We start from the raw sequence: 23548 nt of genomic DNA, 5'->3' as shown, positions 1-23548 counted from the left end.
CCATTCTTCCTTTTTTCCCTCTTGTTTTATCACAAACTCATAACAGACTTGACAGGTTCAACCCCATCATAAGTTGTATTCTAGAAAAATCTACGTTTCTATCATCAAGTAGGGAACCTTTCTTAGTTTTCTTACTTGATCAAATCGGATAAATCTGTAAATAAATTTTATGGAAAGCAAGTAATATTTGTCATGATATGCAGAATATTTTTGAAAGTAGGGAAATATATTTGCTCTAAGGTGATATAGAAACGATAACTTGCTTAGAAGTGAGATTTGAGGGTTTTAACTCTTTGCTACTAACAGGGCACGCAGATCTAAACTGACAAGAAAAATGGGCTCATGAAAATCCATGATTTAGAAATCCAACATGGAACTTTTTTGAAGTCGCTTTAGACGTCCAATAAGCATGGTGGTGTCTCACACCGGCCAATGACAATCACAAAGATCCATGCCTATGGCGGGATTCGAACCCATAACTTGTTGGTTGGACAACGGAAATATTAATTACTCGACCCAACCAAGCTAGCAAATTGTTTTCTGGATTATCTATTTTATTAATTATCATTACTAAAATATAAGCCAATTGGAAAGAGAAGGCAGGGTAGACCTCAAAAAAAGGATAAAGGATATTTCCAATATGGTCTATACCCGTAATTAGCGTTATGATTAATTATTATACGATTAATTATTTTCTAGATAAATTTTCATAGAATTTCTATCTCCTTAGCCTATCCATAGTAATAATGTAAGACAGGTTTGACTTTTAATGGATAGAATCGCCATAATTTTTGAGTATAGGAACTAAGAAGATTAGTTTGCTGACTTTCGTTTCTTTATGGACTTTGCTTGACTCTTAACTTAAATTCTGGTTTATATTATGTCATAATCACTTCTCTAACACGAATTCAAAACATCACAGGATCCAGTCATCCAGGTGATTTGCAAAATATTCCACACCTGCACTGAAAGTCTTCGTAATAAAAATGCAAAAGAAAATAGTCAATTTTTTGGCCATTCCAAGTGACAAAACCTTTTAACTATCCTATGTAATCATTCAGATTTTTTATAAAAATCCCCCTGATGGACCTCCCAATGAGAACAAAACTTTCATTTTTTTTGTATTTTTAACAAATACTGTTGAAAAAAGCACGCTAGTTAAAATCACCAGACCACATAATGTATCAGCATGTCTTTATCCGATGTTATTAAGCTGCACATCGTCTCTTTTGGTATGTTTCGAATTTAATAAACTGTTTCATGACTATCGATCCTTCAAAAGGCCTCTTGGGTCTTAATTACCGACAGAACACTTCTATTATGGAAAACATCCAGAAAATCAATGGGTTAGTAAATGTTGGACACTTGATTACAACGTTAAATATCTCGCATATCTATGAATATAAACGGTGTAGTTCATCCCTCAGACACTCTTGGTACAAAAAGAAAAACAAACAAACTCGAAACCTGTTTGATATTATTCGCCACACTATTTTACTGAGTGTTTTATTATCCCCTTGGCGACCCGGGCTCTCTCACCTGCTATAATTCTGAGTACCTTTTTTTCCTATCGCCATTTACTGGCACTTTTTTTTTTTTTTTTTTGTAATGAGTACCTCTTTAATGTATGAAGGTATTCAAACCATCTTCATGACAATTTATATAGGAAGGTTATTGAACTGAAATCCGAATAACCAGAAGCATATAATTAATTAAACTTCTTCAATTAAAAGCTTTCCCCTTTTCAGATACTTCTAATTAGAAACTTTCTTTACCACTTCAGCTGAGTGAAATGAAACGATCGTAGCATAAATACAATATACTTAATTCATCTCGGGACCCCGCGTACCGCTTTCCTGACACTCTGAATCGGCGCTATAATTTAATATTCTCACTGTTCTGTCCTCTAAGTACACATTAACAGCCGCACCCTTCTTTCTTCCCTAATAGCATTGCAATTACTCTCACGCGTACCTCGACCGGAGTGCACAATCACGAAATTCCCTTCATTTATTCCAATCAGATAACCCTGACCATCTTCAAGAACCAATTTAAACTTGCATTTCACCTACAGGTAATAAATTATCTTACTCTAAGTACCGAATAGAAGCACGCTTGCGTCAATTGATCATGAAAAACAAACATTGTAAAAGAAGTAGCATTTTATTATCCTTATAAGGAGTGGCTTAAAGGGGCGAAGCAAGAATGCTTTCATCCTCCCAGTTATCCGTAGAGGACACTGTAGGGATAAGGTTATTGAGCTATTAAAGCTCTGATCATGGCAGGAGGGTAACAACAATAGCCGAGCCTCAGTTATAACTTCATTGGCTACAGCATTGCCATTCCTTACCCTCCCAGTGTACCCATTTTAGTCGCCTCGTACGACATGCATGAGCTACATTGGGGCTATTCTTATCCTGGCCATCACACGGGTATGCATTTTATTACTTGGAACTATTGGGAGATGGACCGAGTCCTTGATCCTCTATCCTCTACCCGCCTCATTATGAGCATTCTAAGCTATATTAGCTTTATCTTGCGATGGAAGATTTTGGTTTTTATGTTTGAAATGATCTGAGGGTTTGTAGTTTGCTGCCTGTTGAATTAGCTGATTCGGGGGATTGTCTGTGAAGAATTTTTCTGCAATGCCTGTCATGTAGGTCTTGATATCTGGAAGGTTGGCTTCCTGGTGTAACTGGAGGTTTCTCATGAACCTCCAGTCCCAATTAAATGCCATTCTTAGGCATTTGTTCTGGATCGTCTGTAATCTGCTGATGTTGCTTTGAGCTGTGTGCCCCCAGGTTGGTGATGCATAAGTGAGTTGTGGTCTTATTACTGATTTATAGAGGAGGATTTTGTTATTTATGTTTAGGAAGCTCTTCGTATTCAAAAGTGGATATAGGTGTGCTATCATCAGACTTGCTTTAGTGGAGATACTATTTATGCGTGTCTTGAAATTTAGGCGTTTGTCAAGATGAACTCCTAGATATTTGGTAGAGTTGTGCCAAGGGATGCTTTTTTTCAAACATTTGTATGCTTGTGTTCGGTTCTGCTTTACGTCTGGTGAAAAGTACTGCAGAGCTTTTTCCCTGGATTGATGGCAATGCGCCATTTGGTGTCTGTACCAGTCCTCTAATTCGTTGACCGCTCTCTGTAGCTTGTTTGTGGACGGAGGGATCTGGTTATGATAATTGTGTCGTCGGCATAGAGAGCGGTGATGGATGGGGAGAACTTGATCCGCCATGTATATGGAGAAGAGTAGGGGAGATAGCAGAGAGCCTTGTGGGACTCATGCCATGACTCTCCTTTCTGTGGATCTGATTCCATTCAGTTTAATTTTGAATTTTCTATTACTGAGATATGATTTGAAGTAGAACTAGTGGTATTGGGATTCTTACTTCGTGTAGCTTAAAAATTAGACCATGATGCCAAATTCTATCAAATGCTTGTGTTATGTCCCAGAAGACTGCGCCAGAATGTTGGTGCCATTCATACTCTTGAGTGATGTATTCAATGATTTGATAAATTTGGAGGGTCGTATAATGCTGTTTTCTGAATCCGCATTGCTTGTCTTATATGACTTGGTTGTTATCTGTTGCTTCTTGAATCCGTGTTAGTATAGCGCGTTCGGCTATCTTGCCTACACATGAGAGAATGCTGATAGGCCGATAGTTCTGTGGGAATTGTGCATTTTCCCCTGGTTTTGGAATTAGGAAGACATCTGAAAGCTTCCATCGCCCTGGGAAATAATTTAGCCGAAAGATGGCATTAGTGATGGCTACCAGATGCATAACTCCTCTACGTGGGAGTAGCTTGAGCGCCTTGTTCGTTATACCATTCGGACCCGGAGCCTTTCTGTTGTTTAGTTTTCTTATGATGACATATATTTCTGTTGGTGACACGGATTTGTTGTTGGATTGGAGTGAAGCGTTTTGAGTTATTTTACGCAGTTGGGTGTGGATTTTTCTTATGAAGCTTAAATCTACATTGGCATAATTGGGACTGCATTGTCTTTCTAAGCTGTCTGCAAATGCTTCTACCTTTTCCTCATCACTGTAAGCGACTCTATATTCTCCTTGGATTGGGGGAGACGTTTTGATCGAAGTGATCACATCATTCTCCACGATGATTGATTCTCTGTGTTTAATTGGTGTATTTTGTAATAGTTCGTTACGATGATCCTTTAAGGCATACCGAACCTGGTTTGTAGTTCTGTTAACTGCCTGCTTATCTGCGGGATTCAGTGTTCTGTGATATTTTCTTCTTAACCTGTTTTTCTCTCGGATGAGACATTTTATGTCCTCTGGGAGTTTATTTGGTGGTGCGCATTTGGTTGTATGTGTTACCTGCGATACTGCTGTTAGTACTTGCTTTTCAAAAGGTTTTTACTGATTTTTCTATGTCTTCAGTGGATATTATATGTGGTACTGGGCCATGAATTTCCTGGAAGGCTGAGGGAAGTTGTTTCCAGTTTATAAAGGTGGAGGTATTTTCCGTTAAATCTTGTGTGGTGCCTAGTTGCAATATGATGGGGTTGTGATCAGAACTTAATTCGTTGACTGCATGTATTTGATAGCTGTGCGCTGTTTTTTAATATACCTATATCAAGTACATCAGGACGTCCGGTTGCTCCGTAGTGTGTGGGTTCTGTGGGTCCTATTACTGCTATGTTTCGTGAAGTAGTGTAAGAGTTGAGTATTCTTCCGTTAATATTTGAGTTTCTGCTATTCCAGGCTGAATGTTTGGCATTAAAATCTCCAGCTACGATTACTGCTTTCCCTGCATGTAGTATTTCGTCCAGATCTGATTCTAGGAGTTTTTTATTTGGGGGGATGTATGCTGCAAATACCATGATACCGCTTGTGTTCTCCATGTGTATTTCAATTCCTGTTGTTGTTTCCATGTGTTCTGTTTGAGGTGTGGCGATTGCGTGTTGTGTTTTATATTTCTTTTAATGAAGATGGCCGTTGCTCCTCCTCTTGCATAGGTTCTGTCTGTGCGGTACATGGCGTAGTTGATTCTTGTCTTGTTAGATGGACGCAGGTGTTTCATTTACTAAGATGATGTCTGCTTGGGTTTCTGCCGCGAATTCCTGTAGTTCTATTGCTTTGTTGGGTAGTCCGTTAGCATTCCAGCTGATGATCTGTAGAGAGTTGGGTTTTATTTTGCTTTTATCCATTAAGGATTGCTGGGAATAAAATCTGTGTGTGTTTTTGAATGATGTCCTTGGCCTCTTGTGTTGGGTCAGTTTGTCGGAGTTCTGCAAGCATCTTTCCTATGCAGCTTGTTATGTTGAGGATATTGTTGGTTTGCTGTGGGTGGTTTGTTTTGAGTTTGAAGTCTTGTTCTTGCAACTTCTGCATATATTCTTCTGTTTGTTGTGGAGGCTGTGATTTGTTGGGTGGGTCTGCTTTCTTGTATGGGCTTGCTGCTTTGGGGTTGTATCTTCTGGTTTGGATGTGCTATACATCCTCTGTAGTTGGCGGGGTGTGGGTACCCGCAATTTCGCTGGCTGGATGCGTGGTTTCTTGCATTCTAGTGTGGCGTGTTTTCCTCCGCATTTCACGCATCGGAATTCTGCTTTGCAGCATCGCTGTGCATGACCAAATTTCTGACATCTGTGACATTGTGTTGTTGCGGATTTGCGTCTCGGAGATTCCACTTTCATAATTAGGTCGCAGTTAGTTTGGAGGTCGTATAAATCTTTCTGGTCTTTTGAGATTTCGACTAGGATCAAGGGGGTAGGGAGTCTTGTCTGCTCTGTGCATTCGGCTTACCTTAATAGGGTTAAATCCTTTGTTATGTAGGTCTGTGGAGACTTCTTCTGTTGATATTGTTTCTGCAATTCCTCTTAGTACTACTTTCAGATGTTTGTCTCTGTTGAGTTGGAATGTGTGATACGGTGGGTTGTTGTGATCCAAGAATTTTGTTATGTTTCTGTCGATGTCTTAGGTTGAATGCGTATTCCTTCTTCCGTGTTTGTTGCTTTTGTGAAAGTGATTCCTGTTGTTTTCAGAGCGGTGACGATCGATGTCCAGTGTTCCTTGGCCCTTAGGATGACTGGGGGGGGGGTATTCTTACCTTTGTTCCTTTGTCTGTTTCTCTTGTTGGGTATTTCTGTCGTGTTAGATATTTTTCTTTTCTTTTGTACTTTCTGGAAGTCTGTGTGCGATTCTGCTGTTTGGTAGGCGTTGCTTGTTCTTCTGATTGTGACACGAGTGTTAAGTCTTGTTGAGAGTGTGTGTCGTCTTCGTTGTTTTGGTCGTCCATGATGCCGTCTGTGACTGCTGCGGGGGGGGATGTGTTGTACAGTTTTAGACTCCCTGGCCAGTTATCGTTTAAGAGTTTTCCTAATCTTAGGAACTCTCTGTAAACTTCTTTGAACGTTCGGGGCTTTTCCATGGTCTTGGTATTGCTAAGTTATATAGAGAGAATTGACTGCTACTTACCTTAGTAGGTTTTTCTGAGTTCTAACACTCAGAAACGCTCCTGTAGGCCTTTTTCTAATAAGGTTCCAATACTTTGAGAATAATCCGTCACTAAACTATTGTCTCCTCACTTCACTAATACTACTAATCCACAACCTAAACCGTAAAACTCAAGCATTTTATTAGTCTTTTTATCTGGCTTAAAGGGGCGAAGCAAGAATGCTTTTCGTCTTCCCCGTTATCTGTAGAGGACAGTGTAGGGATAAGGCGTTATCGAGCTATTAAAGCTCTGATCATGGCAAGAGGGTAACAGCAATAGCCGAGCCTCAGCTTAAACTTCATTGGCTACAGCATTGCCATCCATTACCCTCCAAGGGTAATGGATGGCAATGCTGTACCTCACGTACCTCAATGCAATCACCGCATCTCACGGTCGATTCTCTCCCGCACATTTTATTATATTGTTAGTAAATGCCGACGCTAAAAAATAAAAGATGTGCAATGACCACAACTGCTTTGTACGTCTTATTATATTATATTACTATTACACATGACTTTCTATTAAAAATTCACATATGCATACTTTTAAAAGGTGTATATGCATTAACTACTTTTTTAAGTTAAAAATACATTAAATACAGTTATTTCTTAAAGAAAATTTCTATTATATTTAATTTCTTACTACATATATGAAATTATCCCTTCTAGTACCAATGTTTCTATTATTAATGACTTATAGTCGTCCTGCGAGCTTTATTTATGTAACTAACTATACAAAAAACTTTTACTATGCATTAATAATCGATATATTTCTAGGCCATCTTTACCCCATGATATTAATTATAAGATACGATATATGTATTAATAATAGATTAATACGAAGCGACCATTAGAGGAAATGTGGGAGTGAGAGCATTGACTTCTACTTAATCTTGGATTGCACGGGGGTTGGATTAAGAGACCATTATCAAAACGGTTGGATTTTGAGAGATTGGGATTTGATTTTGCTAGAAATAATAATTTAATTACAGAAGCATCGTCGCTAAAAGATCCAAATATATCGCATGATGATGAGCGGCCTTTCGCGTAAATAACGTTGATAATTAAAATTTAAATGCATTCATTTTATAAATAATATAAGCAATTATAAATTATAATAAATACTGAGGATTTAATTATAAACGTCAATTTCGTTTTTTCCTGAAAAGCTTTAGTTTTCGAAAATCCCCGCCTACACCTTCACTTCGATTTTTTAACTTTAATTTTGTGGGAAAAAGTGCGAACTATATTTGAGTAAATACTTTTAAGCACATTTGAAGCATAAAATAACAATCAACAGTATAAAAGAACTGCTTTCATTTCTATTTTAATGAAATGAAATGTTTTTAAGTATATTAATTATTGTCTGTATAGAAGTCCTAGATCTTAATATGATCTTTCCGGATCCTAGGACTTCTGAGATATGGGATTAAGTAATTCATGATTCCTGAGTTTTGAAAAGACTTCTTAATTAATGCCACAAGCTCGAGTCTTTTTTTTTTTTTCGCATGCTTTTCTTTCTTGTGTATGTCATGAAACCAATACAATCTGTGTGTGCATTTTGCTTCTACCTCCCCCCCCCCCCACTTTTTTCTTGTCCCCGTTTATAAATCAGTTTTTAGTTAACGACTCTTGGGCGGCTCGTGCATAGGCACTGCGGAACTGCAGCACCCCCAATTTTTCTCGATACATAAATATCATTATTAATTTATTTATATTTGCTTGTAATATTTAATTTTATCATCAACAATCCTATACAATTCTCTTATTTTGTACAAAAAATAATAAAACTCCATCTTGTAGCACTTAGGAGGGCGAAGGACGCTACAGCACTGTGTTTATCATAGTGTCATATTGCTCCGCGCGCAAGTATATGCACGTCATAGTGAGATGCGAGCTATTAGCGTAATGCGGCACTGTCCGTCGCGCAGTTCCACTGTTGTTTGTATGCAGTTTGCACCAGTAGTAGAATGTTCGTAGTGTTTATCGTGTTTACTCGGTCTCTTTAAATATTTGGACATTACAATTAAAGGATTTAATTGTAATGTCCAAAAATTGTAAATCCATACAATAAAATGAATTAAAGGAAATACAATTAAAGGAATGGATTTTTATTTTTATTTTGTTGGATTTTATTTTTAAGTAATTTTGAATTATACCAAACTGTATAATTTTATCGATAATAAACAATATTTTTTCCTGTTTAATTTTTTAAAAATTTTTACCATAATTTTGATATTTTATCCAAAAACACGTATTACACTTTACTTACAGTGTGTATGTGCATTTTGAAAGATTCAGCCTCCCCCCCCCACAATTTCAAACCACGAGCCGCCACTGGTTTTAATGTAAACATCCCACGTAGTGTACCATTCGGCTTTTCGGAAATGTTATTTGTGTACCGTAATGTACATTTTATGTCGTATTTTTCCTCTGTAGTAGGATAGGTCTAGACAACACAAAAGGTTCTGAGTTTGGTGTGTTTTTAAATCTTTATACGATAAAAAGGAACATATGAAACAGCTGAAAACATTCAATTGTAATATATAATCTAATTAAGAGAAATTTCCTTTCAATAATCACTTGACACAATCAGTAGGATGAATGCATAGGGTTGTAAGATTGTCACATTGTAGTCAAGAGACGAAACCATCTGTTACGGCGATGAGTTTCCCTCCCTAAGTGTAGTTTATCGCACAGCTTTAACACGCCCGCCGACCAGTAAACACACGTAATTGACTGATATCATACATTCGTCTCAAGGTTTCTTTGGCTTAATTATAAACACTGGCAGCTGAAGGAAGGCGGCATCTGTTTGAAAGAGTTGACACTTCTGAGGAGTGAAAGAATCGGAAATGCAAGCCCAAGGTTTTTTTTTTTTTTTTTTCTCTTCTCCATTGAATTCTGTTCGTAACATGGATATTTTATATCTGAAGAGAACGCGCGTGTAAACATACCACCTTTAGAAAATAGCGCCCGTGTAAAATAGCCTAACCTAAAATACGAATTCTACGCTGCTAGATAATCCTCGAGTCCAGATATAAGACAAGCCACTTTTGTTTTTGACCAGTATCAGGCCTTCCGTGAGTAGGGCGGTGGTTTCATACAGGAAGACGAAAGTCTACGACCTTTCAGTTAGTTGAAAGTGGGACGCTATCTACTGTGTTCACCAGGTTTAAACTGGTGGATCATAAGAACATATCAATTGACATTATCTTAACTCGCATATATCGTTCTATTCATTTTTATAAACCCTGAGGTTTCAACTGGAAGTGGGTTATCCGGTCTCATACGGAGGTGGCAGGTTTTTCCCCTCCAGAAGAATCGGGATTTGTTTCATCCAGGAGACCAGGCAAACCGACAAGAAGAATACATACACTTTAAAGACAAAATACGCTAGTCTCCAGGTAAAGATCTTCCGTTTACATATTTTTACAAAAATAAACCATGCTAATCTTCGAAAGTGAAAGTATAAACATTTTCTTACCTTTTTGTCTCTGCATTTAAATGCATATCAAGACTGAATTTTCCCTTGAGGTTTGTTGTAAACATGCATTGGTCTTTTTCTTCGTGTCGACACTTGAGCATTGTCCTTCTAACGTGTTAGAATATTGAATGAGGCCACAGTTCACAAACTTGCCCCTGAAGAATAATAAACTATTCAAATCTTTCATAAAGGATTAACAAAACTGGCATACTGACGGTATTAGGAACAAAGAAGGTGCTGTGTAGAGATGAAGAGAGCTTAATAAAGGAAGTATACAAGAATGACAGCAGCGCCACTCGAATTGTAAAAACCTAGGTGGGTGAATTTTTTTTTTTTTTTTTTCCTTTCTGTCTGAGCGGAGGCAGTTTGCCATGTTGTTTAAGCTCAGACTTTTATTGCCCGGCTAAATATTTAAAACTTCGACCGATTATTAATCCTCTTTCTGTTAAGAATATTTATCAAACAAGGCTTAACGACAACTACCTTTGACGTCACACTTTCTAACAATCGATTTGGGAGAAGTTAAAATAACTAAATTTTAACGAATCGTGGTACGTCAATTATAATTCTTTTGAAATACACAAATCCAAAGGGATAACAGCAAAAGAGGGAAAAGAAAACCTTTCCCCCCACTTGTCTCCTGTTCATTTCGCACGTCTCCATAGCAACGCGCGAGAACATGAGTAGGTAAAGAGGAAATGCCATAACTCGTCTGTGCTTTTTTTTTTTTTTTTCCTTTATTTATTGTTGAGAGCTTCAAAAGCTTGCTTCACCAAAGTCGTTTGGTTTATTGTGGGCGAGTTATTTTTAGAACGAAAGTTCTCTAGAAGATATTAAAAATGATAGAAGATTCTATAACAAGCACAACGTGGGATGCAATATAGGATAGCTCTCTACGTTGGCAACGTTAGGAAAGGCAATTCAAAATACACTTGTCAACTCCCTCTCTAGGTGGTTATAATTGCGAAATCTGCAACTACTTATCTTACATGTTAGAAATTGCTTTCAGAAATAAGATTAGTCAATTAATGATGTTGTAAACTTGTTGCGCCATAAAGTCTGGCCACATCATTTAGTTTTTATATACACAGCATATATCAGACTGTCAATGATGCCATATATACTAGTTCCGTCTTCGGATTTCCTATTTAATAAATATTGCGTCTATTGGTGCCAGAGTGCTCATGGAATTGCAGTTATAAACTTTTGCCTAACTAGTTTAGTTCTGTAAGTAAAAGCGAGTTCCTCGTTTCTTTATTTATAACACTGGCTGCTTAATAAACACAATTCTCTTTTGCATTCTATTGATATAGAATGCAAAAGGTGTGTGTGTTAATTATTTTCTTGTTACTATACGATTGTAGTTACCATATGGTCCGCGAGAGTGCGTGCTTGTCGTCATTGTTGATACGCTAGGCAAACATTTTTAAATATTTCATTTCACTTTGATAACTGATTTATTTATTTTATTTTATTTATTATTATTTTTTTAGCGATGGCTATGTATTTTTATAAGAGTTAAAATATGTGTAAGTTAAAAAAATATACAATGTGGACTCGGTTAAGTAACTTCATGATATTTTTATACGGGTGTAGGCGTACTAGGCTACTTGTTTTTTTTTTTTTTTTTTCTATTTTAATATCAAAATTCTTACGTTTTTCGTCCTTAAAAAATATCTGTTGTCAATCTACCGGCTAGTCGAAACTCGATATTTTCTTGAGTGTATTAAGTTGCTTTTGGATTGCAACGCACATATAGATAGATAGGGTCTAAAAGAGAATTCCAGATTGAAGAACTCGCTGTCTAAGACGCAAGGGATTTTCTTTCACAAGCATACTGCGAAAGTATTTCCAAGAAATGTAGAAGGAATCAAAGGCAAACGAAGAGAGCTACTTTGAAGGGTTGGTAGCTAGGATATTTACGAGAGAGAGATAGATAAAAACATGTCTGTCTCAGTTTGGAAATTCTGTAAACATTGTAGATAAATAACACATTTCTTAGACTTTTTTTAAGCTTTGTATAAAGTGTTGAATTTTATATCCAAATTGATATAACTTTCTCTTGTCATGTTAGGCTCAGCGGCCTCTTATGGTATTAACACAAACTTCCTTTTAGTGCTGTTAATCCTGTCTGTCATCTGTGTGTATTATTCTTGGGCTAGTTTGTCTGTTTTATGGGATAAATTACCAAGTTTCCGAGACTGAAACCTCCGTCTGAGACCGGTACCTCCCCTTTAATTGTGAAAAGCCTTTAGAAAGGGGTCTTAGATGGATTTCGAACCAAGGTCTTTCCAAATAATGGGTGTCGTTGAAACGGACTGAGGCTCCGACTAAAACGGATATGTTTTAGTGGGGAGAGAACGATAGCGGAGTGTTCACAGGTGGATCTTGTACTTTCTATATTCGACACTACCAAACACCAGAAAATATTTTGGGAGTATTCAATGCTTCTCTGGAAATTCGTCATGAAATTACAATTAAGATATCTTCGTTAATTACGTGAGCTTGTAGCTTAGGATACTGCAATGTAGAAGGAATTAAAATCAAAAGCAAACGAAGAGAACTAAGTCTGGAGGTGTACGTATATAACATTTTTGCACAAGTCTTGTGATTTGAAATTTTATATAAAGTGCAATTTATGTTCGTTAAATACTTAAAATCGAAAAGTTTATTCCTTTATTTGTATGGAACTTTGTATTTGAAATTACAAAATTCGAAAATTACTTTTAAAAGCAAGTGTAATATTGATCAAAGGCCAAATCTCCTTTTTTGCCGTTGCATCCGTGATCTGACGCGATTATCAGATTCCACCCTTTACCGAAATTATTGCTGACGCTGGGTTGTCACTAAAGTGTTTGCGTAGACGATAAAAGTGATGCCATATTTAGGGGCTCCTTTTAAAAGGATAACTTTGTCTTCTGAGAAATATTTATCTCGCCTTACTTTGTATGAGCACATTTGGTACGTCGAATTGGCTTCTCCTCCAACTAGTTCAGATGGTTCTGACAGCTTCTTTTTAACCTTTGACAAAATATCTCGAGGCATAGTTATTCTTATCCCCCCGCCAAGAACTACACGCTTCTGAAGGGTTACAAGTGACTTCTGGTTTTTAGATTAAATGCTCTAGTCTGGTCGTGTCGTCTTTTCCCTATTCGATTGTGAAGGCGCTTTTTGTTCCCTTTCGAAGTTCCTCCTTCTTTGTATTCCTATTGTTATCAAGTAGAAAATAAAACATCAAAACTGATCTGACAGTCGAGATTCCAGCAGTTAGGTATAGAAGTAGACATTATACTTATTTTAAGATTTTTTATTTAAATTATTTTTGTGTTTGTGACAGACGGATCGAGGGAAAAGAAATGCATAGCGTAGGAAACTCATTGAGGTCGTACAACTGTCTGTGTCTGACGTACAGCTTGTAATGAGTATTTTAATTGCTTTGCATCCGTTCTTGTCCTTCGATCTGTTCTTAGAGTATTCTTTTCATTTTTTTTTCCCGAGCATTTCTAATTTACTGGTTCAACAACTTGCGCTTTCTTTAACGACTCAATTCTTTTTCTTCTTTTGATTTCGTAAGCAGTTCCTATGGATATTGTTATGCTCTGTTTATTATTCATGGTTGGTTAATGGCTTTGTAATCTTTAAAACATAGATTGGGGACGTACGTCTGAGTTTTCTTTTAAGAAAATGCTGCATCGTATATATATAAGTGACTTTTGGCAGTGCCACAGCGTGTTCATCTTTTTTATTTTACTTCAACCGTCTTTTATTGCTTTTTTTTATGCTTCCTGTTTTCGATGGACACGGAATATACGACTGCTTGGGTCACAATGTTAAACCTTAATGGACGATTGTATTCTTTCTGTCTTTGCTAAGAAGAGTCCAAGCTGAAAACAATGCTAAAATTTATCTTTTGCTGTTCTTACCTCTTCTGAAATGTCTTCGTCGATTAAGTTAATGCGATCTTTTGTAGAAAGTATTTAATGAGATTAAAAAGGCAGTCACTGGAGAATCTTGCGTGAAGGCAACTAGCAATTCTGAACTGTAATGAAGTGCAGCAGCATTAAATATTACAATATAATTAATTAATAAAATATAACGTCCTTCATAGTTTATAATTGCGAAAAAATAAATGGTAGATTCATCCATCCATTAACAATTTCAAAACAGCGCTTGTCCTGTCTTGGGTTAGCTACCATTTTTTTAAATAATTAGTTCAAGAATGCTACAAATATTTGTTTCTCAATAACTGTAGCTATCACGAGTGATTCCATTCCAAATTTAGCTTTTAGATCTTAGTTGTTTTCTGAAGAAAAAAAAAACAGTCTGCGTGCATCTTAGGTTGTCTTCCACCGTGCGCTGTAAACTGTCATTGTTCAGTATTTTAAAGTGTGTCCTTCCCCGAAGCCAATCTTACCTGTTACGTAATTACAAGACGCAATAAATTAATCTATAATGTGACGGCAGGTGTAATAATTTACTTAATTGCTTTAATTGGGAAGATGTCTAAGTGTAGGTTGGCATATTTTTGATGGCATAATTCCTACTTGTTGCGCGGAGGGTAACTGGCCACTTAGATCGGACACTAGAAGAAAAATGCGTCTGCATGGTGATGTATCGAGCTAATTTATTTTGTAGGATCCTTCGTGACGAGATTTCGTAAGCACATTGAGAATGCCGTGGTTTTGGTTCCGTTGCCCATAGGTGAACCCTGGTCAAAATTTCACTCTTGTGGGTTGGATGCATCACTAAGACAGAATTTTTTTTTCTATTTGATCGTCAGCTTAATCTCTTACTGAACTTGAAGGAACAAAATTATTCAAGATAAGGAAGAGCCAACATTAATGAAGTCAGCTTGTTATTCATTGTCAACATGGAACAAGTAGTCCGTGCGTTTCTTGTTGGTTATGACGAAAGCAGATAAACCGCCACGAGAACATGTACAATTAACATACATAATATCCCTGCTTCCCGTGGCTTTCGCCATAATTACAACCAAACTAAATTTCATGGTTTCATGCTTGCGGGATCTTAAGATAAAGGTTTTCTTGAGTCCGTTTCAATTTCTTCCAGAAATGAGAGAATTATTTTGTTTCCTTGCTGCAAACGAACGTACTGTTCCCAGTTAGGAAGAAATGGTGATCAGCGTTTTCAGTAGTAAACAAAATTAACCCTATTTTTATAACAACGGCTATTATACCCTGTTTTTGTTTAGGAGTGTCCCTTGGAAGACATCCTGGGATCAAAACAAGGGATGTACAAAATTTTTCCACCTCTTTTATTCTGCTATAATTGCCTTCTATACTCACCCATAATGCCCTAAAATATATATATACCCTTTTTTTTGAGTAATAATAGCCAATGTATTTAAAATAAGGGACACTCCTAAACAAAAACAGGCTATAATAGCCGTTATTATAATAATAGTGTTTAAGAGGAGTAGCATGGGCATTTTGCCAGAAACTCTACCTAAAATTCACCCTGTCTCCCGTGTAGAATAAGCGAAAACCTCATCAGATATATCTCAACCTTAAATTCCAACAAGAAAAATCTGTTTTTGTTTCGTTTTTTTCTCAAAATCCATCTTCGTTTTCTAATTGAAATCGTGTTCGATTCTTCATCAATCAATCCTTGTCTTACAAGAAATCTTCCTTTTTTATATTCCTCTGATTCAAAACTTTCTAGCGATCTTTGTATGCACGAAATGCTATTCAACCTTTTTATTTTAGGACTGCGTCTTCTAGTATTAAGTTGCCACCATCCTTGCACACAAAAAAGTAATTTTTTCTCCTCCTATCTTCAAAATCAATAATTAATTGTAAATAGCACTGACTCGTCGCTTTTAATAAACTAGCATTTAAAACCCACGCAAATATATTGGGCAATTTATCTTCCAATACCTTTCGATGACAGCCTAGCGATATTCTTATCCGGTATTGAGCAAATTGGGTTTCTCATTGACTCCTGTCAAATAAAGAGCACCGCAGTAAACTTCATCTGGAGAATGACCCGCTGAAGGCTTTATTAATTCAAAGTAGCAAAAAGTGACTAGGACGTAATTTTATAATAAGTAGATCGAAATATATTTTGCAAACAAATTGTACAGTGATCTGTTATAGTGTTCATGACAAGACTGGCACTGTTTTTTTAAGTATACTAAACTTATTTTTTTTCTTCTTCGATCTCTCTCTCTCACTCTCTCTCTCTCTCTCACTCTCACTTCGTCTAGGGACTTGGATTCTGTGATGTCTTCAGAAAACTCGTCAATTATATTCGACTCGACAAAAAAAAATTGCGAGTTTTATTTTTAAATCCAATTCATATTTTAAAATAAAATATATTCTTAAAATTTTAAATAAAACATAAATGCCTGTTTTGAACTAAGACTAAGAAGACTCATTTATTTTAAATGTTATACACGTCTTAAAGTTCTTAAAAGAACTGGGCGATGGACTGAGTCCTTGACTCTTTATCCCGTCATCTGAATGAAGAAAATCTGTGTGGATGGAGTGTTATTGAGCTAAAAAGCTCGTAGTCATGGCTGGGTAACGGCAATAGCCGAGCCTCAGTTAAAACTTCATTGGCTACAGCATTGCCATTTGTTACCCTGGAAGTCCTAAAAAGGACTCAAAGAATCCTATGACCTGTTATGTTATATATACACATCATTTTAAATAATTTTTATATATTTATGACTTATTCAATTTTTTAAATATGTATAAAATAAGTATACATTTTTTCATTATATCTTTTTAAAAAGTAAAGATTTCTAAATTTTTATTTTTAGAATATTAATTGACATTTTTTTTAAATAAATTAATAAAAATTTAAGTTATATTGAAAAATGTTGGCATCTTATCCAACACTCACTGAAACTGAGTTTTCATGAGATGAAATCTAAAGCTGATTTTGTACAAAGAATGACAATCCTATTTATTACATTTTCACATTTACAGAAGTTTTTCACATTTGTAGAAGTTTTTCTTTCTCCCTTACCATACACAAATCACTAAGCATGACAGAATTTGTCTAAATTTTTCACGCTCCTAAAAAAAATACTATTTAGTCTGCAGGGACAAAGTCAATGCTTTAAGATAGCAGCTGTCTTATTTGCATTTTATTGTACTTGCAAACTGAATTCAAATTCTTCGAACTTCCAAATAGTTAAGGGATTATGGAAGTTTTTCCACTTGGCTATGCTACTAATTATATATTGGGATTTATTCTTTATCCAAGTGTTAGCAAACAAAGTTTGCGCCTGCAGTACTTTCAGGACTGGGGCTGGTATAAGTTCTCATCACTTGCTTTATACGGGAGATACTAAGGCAAGTGATTCACCTTCACCACGAGTTGCCCCCGTCCTGAAAGTACTGCAGGCGCAAACCTTGTTTGCTAACCCTTGGATAAAGAATAAATCCCAATATATAATTAGTACTCAAGGGATTTCTCATAAGTTTCTTCTATTACTCTAAGATTTCTTGAACATTTGTTCAGTAAAGACCACACGAGCGTAATGCTGTTTGTTTGTTTTTAAAAACTCTTAATGAAATACATGCAAAGAAAGCCGGTGCTCTTTAGCAAGCGGATGCGACACATCATTCAGATTTTATTGTTAGATGCGGCTTCTTAGCGGTCATGTTAACATCCGCCAGTTTCGTCATCGCCAAGTGAAATACAAACTCGAGTACGATGAAGCCACATCACTAACGCTAATTTACAGCGCCATCTGTGTAGAGCGCTATTTCATCACAAACAAATTCTTACCAGATAATTTCTTGTACTGAGTATTTTCCTCAAAAGGCGACGGGGCGCCAGCTTTTCTATAGTTTGATATTGTATTTGTTTTATGGCAATCTCTACCCCCCCCCCCCCCCAAAAAAGGATTAAATCTGTAACAGATTTGTTACCATGGGTGGGATAAGGAATAAATAATTCATAAATATTGCTCTTGAGCGAATGGTCTATTTTAATTACTTCAGATCGGTAATTAGAGTGGTAGCGACTGTCTCACTCCTGGCGATGAAAATCATATGCTTTTTAGAGACTGTTTAGAGACACCCATGCCACAGTGGGGTTCGAACTTACAGCGTTTAATAATCTGAGCCAATGAAAGTTTTTCGCCTTTCAGTTACAAGTCAATACTAAGGTGATGCAGGTCTTCAAATTTTACGTCGTACATAGGTATACCTTCAGTTTTGATTGTAATAATATCTTGATCAGGGGCGCTCGTGCATAGGCACTGCGGAACTGCAGCAACCCCCCCCCCCCCAATTTTTCTGGATACATAAATATAATTATTAATTTATTTATATTTGCTCGTAATATTTAATTTTATCATCAACAATCCTATACAATTCTCTTATTTTGTATAAAAAATAATAATAAATCCATCTTGTAGCGCTTAGGAGGGCGAAGGACGCTAGTGGCACTGTTTTCCACATGTCATTGTTATTGCTACGCTCGCAAGCATATACACGTGATAGTGAGATGCGAGCTATTAGCGTAATGCGACACTGTCCTTCGCGCAGTTCCACTGTTGTTTATATGCAGTTTGCGCCAGTAGTAGAGTGTTCGTAGTGCTTATCGTGTTTACTCCGTCTCTTTAAATATTTGGACATTACAATTAAAGGATTTAATTGTAATATCGAAAATTGTAAATCCATTCGTTTAATTACAATTAAAGGAATGAATTTTATTTTTAAGTAATTTTGAATTATACCAAACTGTATAATTTTATCGATAATAAGCAATGGTTTTTCATGTTTAATTTGTTTTTTAATTTTTACCATAAGTTTGATATTTTATCCAAACACGTATACACTGTACTTACAGTGTGTATGTATATTTCGAAAGTTGCAGCACCCCCACGATTTCAAGCCACGTGCCGCCACTGATCTCGATTACGTTTTCTTTTTAAATGCAGTTCTAGTGGTGTATTAAGCCCTCTAATAACTGAAATGTTTTGTAGGTTGAGTGAATCCAGACGATGTCTGGTTTGGCTTAATTCCGGCTCTGTAATGTTTAAGATACAACTGACTTGGAGAACTTCGCTACTGGGAGACACTCTTTGTCACTGCGAATTAAGATTAAGTAAGAGAATTGAAGCGTAGTGTCGGCACGACGAAAAAAAAATGCGACTAGTTCGGAAATATCACTGTGACGGACACACTGCTTAGCAAAACGAAACTCCGCTGCTGCTTCCATAGTATTCAATATCTACCAGCAAAGAAAAAAAAAAAAGATGTAGTTTATTCGTCAGGCCTCCTCATTGGCTGTTGAATTAAATAACTGAGTTATGAGGTCATTGTATTACTGACTGTTTAATTGCATGGATCTTCTGAAAGATTCCAGGAGAGGAATGTTTCATCTTCATATGAGTGCACGCTCACCTTTGAGAAGCCTTCATAAAAGTCTTTTCAAATTTTTTGTCCTTGAAAGAATTTGAAATTTTCAACAAAAATCGACGCCAATTGAGCTATCTTCGTTAGCCCTTAAAGAATTTTCAACACTTAGTTGCGAGTTATATTTTGGTTAGGTCAGTTTCTCAAAACCACATTATCTGTATACGCATATAACAAAGCTATCGCGTCTAAATAGATTTTATTGGCAACTCCGTACTATAGTTGGAAGAAATCCGGATTAATACGCTCTTCGATTTGAAAACATTCCGGTTTTATTCTTGTCATGCTGAGAGGAATCTTGTATACGCTTTTCAAATGAAGATAAGTTAGCCGATTCCATGCGACAGCAGTTTTTAATTCGGGTTTTTCAGCCCACATAAAGGCAAATCGGACAGAGAACATACGCAATTAATTTTTTGTTAATTGCGATAGGTGGCGTAATAATTATTTATGGTGAGGCCTTGAACTCCATGGAAGAGTCATGTGATGATAATCGCTATTTTGGTTTGTTTACTGAAGTCACTTTTGATTTGTTAATTTCAACTTCAGTTAGCAAATCAATTAGAAAAATGGTCCATGCTGTTTCGAGTTTTAAAATAGTTAAAAAGTAGATGAATATCATTTTATTGCCTTCAGATGATATTTGGTAATGATTTGAGAATTAATCATCAGAATTAAATCCAATAATAGCCAAAAGTGATTCAGAATTTGATTCGTTGACTCCTGGGATTATGGAATTTGAGCTACGCATTGTTTTTAAGAAACCGTAACGAAAGGTATCTAGATTTTAACGGACTCATACCAGTAATACTGGTTTTTGTTTCCAATCGTTTTCAGACCTCATCTGAGATTTGTCATGCAAATCTTGAAACGCTGATGAAATTGAATTTCAACGTATTAGAAGGCCATTTAAAGTGATTTTTTGTTATTTGGTAAATAGAAACAAATGCCTGTTCTTCTGTTTACATCAAAAATTCTGTGTGTGTGTGTGTGGGGGGGGGGATCAGATTATAGCCGAAGCAGCTAAGGCTATGACAGCAGCGTATTATGTCTGTTAATTGTATTGTGCATGCAGTATATATGACATTCAATATTCATAGAATGTGATTAAAACGCATGTTTCTAATTCAACTGTTGGTATTTGAATTATATATTACGGACAGCGGAAGACAAAGGGGAATACCCGCTAGGTTGTTGTTCCGAATCGAATGTTAAGTTGAATTCAAAACGAAACTAGAGGTTCCTAGAATCTACCGATCAATACATCCGATTTTATTCTTACTAGTTTCCTTTTGGTGAAAGTCAAATTATTGTACAAGTTCAAAGACAAGAATGAAAAGAAATTGGTTGTCATCAATCAACCAGTCCCACCCTTCCCGAAATTATGAACTTAGTAAATTTAGTTATTAATCTCCCATAATAGTATTACAAGTAAAGTGTGGCACACTTTAAAAGAAGAAAGAAAAGCAGACAGGTCGATGTATGACTACATCGACCTGTCTGTTCATCGAAGCCCGGGATCCTCCCACTGCCATCATTAATGACCGATAGAAATAAGTGATGAAAAGCTATATCACCCATAGATCATCTGCAACCCATGAGATTTTAATTGTTTTTTCAATTCCAGTAAATAGTTAAATCATCTTACAAAATATAAGACTAATTATTTAACTGAAAAACTTCCGAATGGATGAAGTAAATTTCATCCTGTTTAGAAATCAGTAGGGACATCGTGTGTGTTGAAATTCTCCTAAACTTGATAAAAAAAATTAGTTCACCTTGAATCTCTAACTACGTATAGACCAGAGCTACTTTCCTTTGAAATAGTTGTGGAATAAAACTCCATACGTCAAATATGACGTCGAGGCAACAACCATGACATTATAAAGATTTGCCAGCTACGCAATCTTCCGCTGTGATGGGATGAACCGAAAGGTTTCATAAGCTATTTAATAAGTAGGGCTCGTTCCCTGCAAGAGTTTTTCCTTTTGCTACCATGATTACAAGTCTAGCGAACTGTAATTATTTAACCTTGTCACATACTGTTAGATTCCTTTCAAGTGGCATGCGTTTGTATCTCCGTTCCCAAAATGTTTTTCTGATTTTGTTTTGAACGAGAGTACGTTGCTGTATCACATGGCAACCATTTCGTTAAATTGTATAGTAAAGCTCAACCTTTACTGAAGTAAATGCAGTTTGAAAGAGCAACTCTTTTGACATAAAAAGTTAATTTCATGGTTACCACAGTTGTTATGGTAACAGGATCTTAGCGATGGGAATTCAGAGAAAACTCCAGCTGTTGAACGTTATTATCAAGTAAAGGGTTAATTATAACAAAAAAAAATTAAACAGTATATCGTTACTAATTTACATGAATATGCATGTCATTGAATAATTTTCCATTGACCTTTTAAAACTTGTATACAGAATTAAGTTTTAAGAGTGGTTAATCGGACTATGATTTACTCAGACCAGCTTTTATAAAAAAAAAAAAAAAAAGGAATAAATAATTGTAAAAAAAAAAAAAAAGGATTAAATGGCAACTTCTCTGTCCTTCTTTTAAAAAAAAATTCAGTTTCCCTGGGGTTAGATCTTAACCTAATTAAAACATATTCTAAATATATCATCAGTCGTAGGTGTTCCCTAGCGGCTATTTCAAGTACTAACTTGTTGTTTTCATTTAATTCATGTAATGACTTGTTGACTGGGAAGATTATTTTTCCTTATTACTGACTGCATCTGTAGAACAATCCCTCGTTTGTCACCTTCCATAGCGGACTTGTTTACAATATATAGTGACGTTGCAATGCATATACTTATCAAATGTTACGTGATCAAATTTTAGATGTTATTCCGAAAAGTTGATTAGCTGTATTTTGCTATTTTTCCGAATGACGAGTGGATGGCGAACGGAGCTGTTAATAATAGACATCCGGAAATAGCCTCGAACCAATTACAATCATCCCATTCAATAAAAAAGATAAAATGTGAATCCACGTCTCTCTCTCTATCTTTGTAAACACGGATAAGGTCTATGAAGTAATCACTTTAAACTGGTTTCGAGAATTATTTTGCTATCGGTTTGAGGTCAGAAGTGATTGTGTGCATCAAGTGCGAAGGTCTTTGCTTTCGTGTGCTCGGCGGTATCAAGAGGTGGGAACTGGAGTATTGTACATTAAAACATGAACATGAATGAAATAAATGATAGAGATTTAAGCCAGATGATTGAATATTATAAATTATTGTCTGCGGATTTTGGTGAAGAACGATATAAAAGGTTAGTTTTGAATTTTGTAATTAATGTTTTGCCTTTGACTACGAATTCTTTCTCTGTATTATAATGTTAGCATTACAAAATCAGACTTTTAGTTTTGTTTTACAAGATCTTCAAATACTTACGGTTTTTTTACAGGTCCTGCGTACGCACAAGTAAAATAGAAATATCTAACTCTCTCCAGTTATTTTTATTTTTCTCCTGCTTATGCAAAAATGAATTCTCTTGACTCTACGATACAATATTTCCACATTTGAACCAAATGATGGGCATGCAAATAATATAAGCGATATTAAAAGTAAATTTATTCGTATGGAGTTTCCTCACCCATCCCTATTGGGGCGAGTTGAGCCCCCTCATGGGGGGGTTAAGTATTTATGGCTGTAGTTCCGTGTGTGTTTAAGGAGCCGGTTTGCGGGATGAAAAACGCCAGATAAACTGGCGGAAAAAACCCTACTGCCCGCGCCCAAGACCGGCTAACTTGGCTGAGATTGAGGCTATGGCTGAGGAAGATCCTGAAATTCCTCACGTCTTCGACGAGAATCGAACACTCCTTCCCCAGTCATATGGTTGCGAAGCGCACAGCCACTAGGCTAACCGCGCGGACATTAAATGTTGATAACTTCGTTTACACACAGCCATAGTCAACGTAACCAGTCTATCTGTTCATCATTGGTCCATTCTTATCATATTATTTACTGTGCAATGGAAATGTTGATAAGCGACTACAAATGAATTATTCAATATAGAACGCCTTTAAAGTCCCGTGATTTTATTTTTAAATTACCAGTGTTTTTTATAAGTTTTTTTTTAAATTACCAGTGTTTTTTTTTTTTTTTCATTCAATAAATAATGCTTAATTTAATACTGAGGAGTGCATAAATAATATACAGTACAAAATCTACCCCACTTCCCCCACCCT

The 23548-nt window shown here is 36.2% G+C and overlaps 1 protein-coding gene across 5 annotated transcripts in view; it reads left to right on the top strand.

Annotated features, from left to right (window-relative positions):
- Positions 1–23548, top strand: part of rdgA (retinal degeneration A) — a 168662-nt gene that overhangs the window by 7234 nt on the left and 137880 nt on the right. Inside the window, exon 1 of one of the 5 annotated variants that reach the window (XM_090407091.1) lies at positions 22491–22629. The exons of the other annotated variants lie outside the window; for them this stretch is intronic. Coding sequence (XP_090263217.1) covers positions 22535–22629 — 95 coding nt within the window. The 5' untranslated portion in view covers positions 22491–22534. Of the gene's footprint in view, positions 1–22490; positions 22630–23548 lie in introns of those variants that run through there. 5 annotated transcript variants of the gene reach the window in all.

This window comes from Typopeltis vanoorti, chromosome 17 (genome assembly GCF_054136105.1).
Source record: "Typopeltis vanoorti isolate ZY-2024b chromosome 17, IOZ_Tvanoo_1.0, whole genome shotgun sequence".
NCBI lineage: Eukaryota > Metazoa > Arthropoda > Arachnida > Uropygi > Thelyphonidae > Typopeltis > Typopeltis vanoorti.
Note: the sequence above shows the minus strand (reverse complement) of the source record. Positions and strands in the feature narration are given on the sequence as shown.